This window comes from Perca fluviatilis, chromosome 1 (genome assembly GCF_010015445.1).
Source record: "Perca fluviatilis chromosome 1, GENO_Pfluv_1.0, whole genome shotgun sequence".
NCBI lineage: Eukaryota > Metazoa > Chordata > Actinopteri > Perciformes > Percidae > Perca > Perca fluviatilis.
In genome coordinates this window covers 29,451,441-29,459,568 of record NC_053112.1, presented here as the reverse complement: position 1 = coordinate 29,459,568, position 8,128 = coordinate 29,451,441, and the positions used below count along the sequence as shown (strand labels likewise).

Below are 8,128 nucleotides of genomic sequence, written 5' to 3'. Positions count from 1 at the left end.
TTTACTTTTTTTCATAGTCTGATTGGGTTGATTTTATACTAAAAGAACGCCATTCATATGAATTCAGAACCACAGGAACCATTGAGTATAAAGTGAAAGTGTAAAGTGTTTGTGTGCTGCTGGTTCATGTGTGGCGGAATGCTGCTGCAGCGTCGCTATCCGTGGTCCTGAACTTCCAACCGGTGCCAGAGGTCTGCTACAGACTGCAACATCCTATAAAAGAGTATCGACTTTTTGTAACAGGAAGTGTGACCACGGAGTGCACCCGGCAACAGAAAACAGAAGAAAAAAAATGCTTTGGGGGTTGAAATGTCATGTGAACAGTTGGGTTCAACTACTGAACACCTCAGGGGTGTTATCGACTCCCTTCAATGCTTTTAAAGGCCAGGGGTTCGTTTAGACTGGGCTTTGCAGTTATTCGCCCTGATGGTTTAAGCGACCACAATTTCCAGCGACCACAAGAGAGGGAGAGCATTTTGTGAAAGTAAATTAAAAAGGTGGACTGCCAGGAAGAGTTCAACTGCTAGAAAACATGTAGGCCATGCAGTCTGGCCCAGATATGAGGCGGATAGGGAGGATGTCAGGGGAGAAATTAGTTAAACTGGACTGCAGGGTTGTTTTTGTATTGGTCTTTAAAACGAAGTAATTCATTAGTAGTGTTTACTTCAAAGACAGCCTGGCAGACTCAGACTTAGGATAATATCTTATTATCTGTTCAGGTTCTCGGAGTTTTAGTCTATTAATCGTCCTTTAGTTTGTTGCTTTACTCTTTTATATACCACATCAACACTATATCCTGAGTATTATATCCTTCAAGCATATCCTGGAATATTCGAAGATGATGACATTGTCTGCCACCTTTTTCCCTATTCTTATTCCAGACTCCCTGAGAGTATATAAGTCACATTACTCGTTACGTTACCTCCCAGTAAGCCCCCTCTGAACTGGCGGCTGCATGGCTTCTTACCTCCAAAAATCCCCTCCTGTGAATGATCAAGTCAGTCAAACGGCGCTGCTGTCCACTTTTCTACCATGTCTTACCTCTCATACCATGAGAGGACGGTTAAAACTAAATCGGCGGATACCTACGCCGTTTGAGACCTCCGTGTTATTCTGAGAGGTGGAGGGTAATACCAAGAGAAACGAGACCGTCTTTACTTTAATATTCGTTTCACTGAAATGATAAGTCTTTACTGTGGAAAGAAATACCATCATTACAACGGTTCACCAGTTGCTGCCACTTGTTGCAACGTCAGACTCCATCTCTCCAGTACAGGAGGAGGGAGGATTAGGGGAGGGAGGACTCCGTCACATCCTCTGTCCATATATGGGCATGAAGTTTACACGCAGCGGGGAATCCTCTCACTGGAGCTGATGAATGGGGAGGAGGGCCGAGGGAGCTGCCAATGTGTATATAAGGAGAGAGAGGGGAAGTCGCTGATGTGAAATCCACAGCAAGCAAATACCTACCGAGGAGCAGAGACGAAAAGGAATACCTTTAATTGCTTTTTACACCTTTTGACACATACCACTTTGGATCATTTGTTGAAAACCATCAAAAGGGGGAGTTGAAAGAAAACATTCACCTGCATAATTTGTTTTACATTTTTACCTTTTTCACTGGGAAAGACGGACTTCTAAGTGCATCAGAATGTTGAACAATATGGATTTGAATGCGAAAGATTCTTTTTACCCTCAGTTTGAGAATTGCAACAGTTCTTCCCTGGGAATGGAAAACAGCGTGCGGAAAGATAACCAAGAGGTGTATGTCGATGCAGAGCGGGGGGTACCTGCCCAGTTTGGCCACGGTGAGTTCGCATCTTTGCACAGTCGATAAAATGTGCATGCATGGTAATTTAAATGTGTTAAATAGCAATGGTACCACAGGGATAGATAACTCTCTCAGTGCAGCCGTGTATATCAAGGGATCTTATCAAGGCATTTCTGTGCCAAAATACGCATGAATGTTTATGTAACACTGATTTTTCTTCCTCGTTTTAATTTGCACTAATTCTGAAATATAAAACACTCGCGATGACAAAGTTTTCTCTCTTGCTAATTCAACAGAAGGAACCCCTGCAACCCTCAAAACCGAAGCCTCCAACTCGGAATTTGCTTTTAACCCCTGCGAGTGTCCAAAAGACACCTACACCCCCTCCTCGCTCGCCTACTCTGGCAGTTTCTATGTTGAGGCATCTCAGGGAGCGCCGTGCAGCACCGAAACACTTCTCAATATGATCACTGAGATTGTGGGTATATCCACACTGCCACTTTCAGAAGTGCAACACAGCGGCAACAGTCGGGGAACTTATCCATCGCCTGCTCCGATGGACAGCAGCAATGGCAATTTTGGAGACCCCGGCGTCAAGAGGCAATCCTACACCTGCTCCGGACCTACCCCCCCTGTATACTCTCCAGATCAGACGTGCCCGAGGTATGCTGATGATCAGGCCGGCGGCCAGGGCCAAGACCCGTCCACTTCCCAGCTGAGCTTCGGCTCCTCCCGAGCTTCAAACCAGGAGAAGGATGAACCAAAGTCAGAGGCTGCTTCTTTCCCTGTCGTGGTCAAGAATGAATTTGAAAGCAGCTGCTACGAGTGGGGAACATTTAACAAATCTGGCTGTTTGGAGACGAGTTTCCAGATAGAAACCTTCCCAATGTCAAGCGATTTCCCCCCTGACCAGCAGATGGACGTTAAGGAACTCTTAGACACATTCCCCCCAATGTGTCCCAACCCAGAGATGGAGTTTAAAGTGGAGGGAGGTATCAAACAGGAACCATGTTTCTCTGATACCTGTTCTCAGAGTTACTCCAGCCCCCTGTACAATAATTACCTCCCACCACCTCCGATGGGCCTCTCCTCTAACCTGAAACCCTTCCCCGAACCTCCACAGCCATCTAATCAGTGTGATTCCTTATACACATCACCAGCTTTACCGAGCACCATAGACTCCATCCTGTATTCTTCCTTGTTGCCAGATTCTTTCGCCCAAAGTTACACCACCCGCGCGACGAAACCCCCCAGGGCCAGGAAGAGCCCCGCCGCCTCTCACGGCCCAGCCAAAGAGAAACCCTTCACCTGCCCCATGGAGAGCTGCGACCGGCGCTTCTCCCGATCGGATGAGCTCAACCGACACATCCGCATCCACACTGGCCACAAACCTTTCCAGTGCCGCATCTGTTTGCGCAGTTTCAGCCGTAGCGATCACCTTACCACCCACACCAGGACTCACACCGGAGAGAAGCCGTTTTCCTGCGACGTCTGCGGCAAACGGTTCGCCCGGAGCGACGAGAGGAAACGGCACGGACGTGTACACCTGAAACAGAAGGAGAAAATGGAAATAAAGCCACAGGTGACCACCGGTGCGTGGACTTTCACTCTTCCCGAGGGAATTTGAAGACAAAGCTATGTGTCCACACATACAACATTAGGATCTTTCCGTCTTGGAAGATAAGCCAGCCAACTACAATTATATGTCTGAGTTAGTTTGACTGGCAAGCCAATGCCTGGCACAAGACGTTTTTTTAGGAGCAGAAAGGAAGAGAGAGGTCTGCTTCGGCCTTATTGCCTGCTGCTGATGCTGCTGACTTTATGCAAAGATGCATAAGTTGTAAAAGTCGGTAAACAGATCAGCAGTGACTTGTTGCTGTTACTGTCAGTAGAGCCAAACATCTCTGCTGCGGCATTGCATGACTGCTGTTCAGCACCTCTTCATCTGGACAGCTCCAACCTCCATGCCTCTGAGCCTGGATGGATTGCACTTACAGATTATTAATATCTCCATTTAAGATTCTTATTTTCTGCTTTTAGCATTCTTAGAGCAATGGTTTGGACTATGTTTCTTAAAATGCATGTTTATGTCAGTGTTTTCTTTCCTTTAAGCGGAATATCAACCACTGTCAAGGTACTCCTTCACTCCACAGGGAGGATTATTGACATGAATGTAGGCTAACATATTTATGGCTTTGACCATAAAGCTGTCCATCTTTGATCAAATTTAGTGTTTGTTTAACTTCTTATCATTTGGCTGTCAGTGTTTTTTGTCATTGGTCTTTGTGTTGTGTTACAATTGTTTGGATTATTACAATTGTGAAAGATATATCATAAATGGGAAATAAATATATTTGTATTACTGTACTTCTTTGTATTTTTATAGCTAACTGTATATTTTACATTTATCGCATTTGAGCGTCATTTATCAAGGTGAAATGTATTCTAAATCATTAATAATGTCTTGGTTTCCGAGGGCTACTGTTTAGTAACACAATATTTTAAATCTTACAATTTGATATCAGAACATTTTTCGCACTTCATCCCTTTGTTGGTATGATAAGAGTTATTTAATTGAACAGCTGATCTATTAAAAAGGACCAGTATGTACACTAGTAGTGGTACGGCTTTTCAACAAAAATGATTTTACAGTATGTACAGAAGTATGTTTAATCAAGCTAGAAATGACTAGCAAATCATTTAAACATTGCTTTTGAGTAATCAGGTAGCACACATTGCTGCGAGTTTTTGTGGACTTTATCTTGGACTTTACCATGAAAGGGTTTTGACACCTGGTATATTTTGCTGGATATACTGTATGCTGAAATGTTCATTTTAGCAAAAAATAAAAGTTAAGTGTTGGTGAAATTGTCACCAACGGGGTACTGCAAATAAGTAATTGAACTCGCCTTAAGTTATATTAACTGTTCAAGTAAAGATTTTGTACATACACAGTTTCTACTATACGTTAAATTAATATTGATGTTGTTATTTTTATGAAAAGTTTATGAACAAAATAAACATTTTCTGGAAGCAACAAGTTTCTTGTGCATGGTTTAGAATAATCAAAATGACTATTTCCCCTTTCTCACTTTGCCCAATCTGTTTCATACGGCATTGAGACCCCCCATCCCCCACCCAATCAGATCACTCAGATGAGTGTATCCCCTCCCAAAATAGACATTGTAACAGTCCACATGTGGCACCACACTGTAGCCCTAACATTAGACATCACAGTTCTGCCCTGTGACTCACAAGGCTTTTGACTCAAACACATTAAAGTGAAACCCTATTACTCAACGCTGTGATTCTGAATCCCCTCGACTTCAAAGACCATGTTTCTCGTGTTCTAAATGTAGAGATGAACACCATGGGCGCCATGGTAATCTCTACAGGAAACTTGTTTAACAGGACATTTTCTTGCCATGTCAGTGAGATGATCTGATGCTCTCAATTCATTCATTCCTTTGTTCATTCACTCATCCATTTTTGCAATAAAAGGATATTAATTTCCACTCAATTGCTGAACGTGATTATGGTCTATTATCATGTAGTTTTTTCAAATGCTGGTACTGAATTCTCCTCTTGTCAAAACTGCCTGTGCATTCTTGTAAATGCAGTTAATGGTGCCTTAATACCTCTCTACTAGAATAAAAAGGGTGGTGCAAGCCATTTCTTTTTGTGACAGTGTGGGATTTTTCACGTGAAGTGGTACAATTTTCAGCACTTTGAGCATAGCACAAGTAATGTTTAACGTAAGCAAATGTGACTTATAGAGATTTGGGGGAGAAGACGGCACGTCTATACTTAAAATGGTGCCCTGTGCATCTTTATAGGATGCCAAGATCTTACAATCTGTCATTGCAAACCATGCAGGCCAGGGACTCCGCTGTGGTAGGTAGGACATGCATGTGCCCATGACGCTGTCGGCTGGCAGAACACTACTTTGCTTGCCCACGGCAGTGCGTAAGTGCCTGCGTTGTCTGTAGCTGACAAACATACTGTACCAGTGTGAAAATGCAAGCTGCCACATGGAGCACTGTGAATAGTATGCACCCATCCTCTCCTGTCCATCACTCATCATCACTTACAATAGCACAGGGCCCAACGGGCATCAACACGCACTCCCTTATCCATGTTGTTTTAGTGTCAAACATTGTACAGTGATGGATAGTTGGGGTTTTGAATTGCAGTGATGTGCAGTCACAGTGACCATTATCTAGACACTTGAAGACTGAAGAGTTATTGAACTCTGGCCAGTGATGGAATTTCTGCATTTGTGCATTTGGAAGCTCAAATTCACATTTGCATACTGTAAATGGTCCTTGATATATCTACAGCATGTGCATACGGCTTCAGCTGCATTGTCTTTATTGGATACGTTAACCATGTCATAAACCATCCTAACTCATGCTCTGCTGCAGACTAAAGACATAAATCTGTTATTTTCCACTGACTGACATTTATGTTTTTTACTCCTGTAGATATGCGTAATTGCTGAAGCCATTAAGTAATTGTGCAGAGAGGGCACATGACCACCACTGAGAACCATGATTTCTCAGAACGCAGACCTCTGCTGTAAATGGTAGCACATCAAGTCCATTAAATACTTGCCAGGATGTTACTAATGCAAACATGTTAACATTAGGACTGTGGGGGAGGGGTTATTGCCTGTGTGTGACTAACATATTCCATATGAAAACCATAAACAGATGTGATTTTCCTTCTTCATTGTCTCATCCAATTTATCGCTTAATGTAGGATTGCTTCTGGATAAATCAATTGGACTAGTTATCTGCTGTACCAAATGAGTACTTTGGCTCAGGATTAAATAAAAGAAATCCTTAAAAAGGACAGTGAAGGATTAGATGGGCCCATATTCTGAGGATAAGTGTCATTGCAGAACGACATGTACTTACATGTTCATTACTTGTAAGCTTTCTCTTTCCTCTGATTGGCACACAAAGGTTTGTTTTTCTGCATAATCTATTTTTTAATACACATACACAAGTAAATACTGAACCCCAGTACATCTATATTATATAGGCTAATAACTGAAGCATGTCCTCCTCAGTGTCAAGCCCATCCACATCTGTGCTGCCATTAAATATCTGAAGTCTATCTCAAGAAGGACAAGTACAGCCCCAGTCGTCTCTGAAGAGCCCAACATCCCTTTTATCCATGCTTGAACTCTAAACAATTCTCCCTCTACAACAATAATCCAATAATGACTTTCAGAATGTATGAAAATGAATTCATTTGCTTATATGAAGGATCAGAGGCAGTTTCAGTGGTTCAAGCTTCAGGTATCAGGTCACTTCAAGTACCTATTAATAATCACAGTCCTACTTGAGACGCTCTATATGGCCACACAGTCTCATTCGCTCGTGGATTGATCTATTGTGGGGTAATCACCACATAATTTTATGCGCACCTTTAAAATGTGCACCAGGGCAGTCATGGTCCTTGGGGTGGGCTCAGTAATCAAGGTGCATAATCGCATGGCGGTAATGGCAATCAGGCTTAGCAGATTAATTCCTCGGATCATACATCAGCCCGTCGGTCCTGTATCTGATCATGAAGAAGGGTGTAGGTGGTCTGGAGAGTGCAAGTGATTAAAAAGAAGAGAACCATTGTGGCGAGAAGGAGCTCGTTATGCAAACATTTTAAAGTGCCTAATTCTGTCCATTGTTTCTGGCTCCCAAATTCTTCATTTGTATTACTGATCAGGCAAAGCACAAGACTGAGAAAAAAACTTGTTCTTTGCCCCTTCATGTACTAAATGTCAACTCTAGGGTCAAGGAATGCCATCTACCACTTTTGTCCTGGGCACGACATCTCTATGGTAACTACTTAGAGACCTGCAGTGTATGCTGCTTCTAAATTGAATGCAAAGCGGCAAACATAACTTAGCTAGCTGAATGACTTATAGCAATTCAGTTATTCAGGAAAATGTACAGCTGCCCTTGGAACATTCCAGGTTTGAGCCCTTACAATGCTGCAGCATCCCTGTTGTATAGCTGTGTGTATACTGTGGCAACCTCTGGTAATCTGGACAGTCAATGGGAATAATGATTTCAGTCCATACAAACAGCTTTCTATGTATTTACTTATTCTCAACCTGTTGGTCTGTATTTTTTATATTAACAGATAGATCATAAATCAAATGATTATGTGTAACGTAAAAGGGGACTCTTGTAGTGACGAACCCGCAGAGTTATCACCTGATACTGTGGTTCACCTCAGTTCTGTGGAGCATTTTAGCATCTTTCAGCTCATTGTTTTGGTGTTACAACTCAGACCTTTAATGTTTTGTTTCACTCTTACTACTGTCATATCATTATTTTGGTTTGTTTT

General features: G+C 42.5%; 1 protein-coding gene across 1 annotated transcript; it reads left to right on the top strand.

Moving 5' to 3' along the window:
* The first annotated feature begins 1,465 nt into the window (after positions 1-1,465).
* LOC120572938 (early growth response protein 1-B) lies at positions 1,466-5,259 on the top strand. The gene is made up of 2 exons (XM_039822485.1): positions 1,466-1,808; positions 2,068-5,259. Exons 1-2 carry the CDS (start codon positions 1,652-1,654, stop codon positions 3,396-3,398), a joined length of 1,488 nt encoding a protein of 495 aa, XP_039678419.1. The 5' UTR covers positions 1,466-1,651; the 3' UTR covers positions 3,399-5,259.
* The last annotated feature ends 2,869 nt before the right edge of the window (positions 5,260-8,128 follow it).

Bases quoted from the DNA above. Each gene is read 5' to 3' on its own strand.
- LOC120572938 (XM_039822485.1), top strand. From the start codon at position 1,652: ATGTTGAACAATATGGATTTGAATGCGAAAGATTCTTTTTACCCTCAG. The intron at 1,809-2,067 runs GTGAGTTCGCAT...CTAATTCAACAG, and splicing joins ACCTGCCCAGTTTGGCCACG to AAGGAACCCCTGCAACCCTC.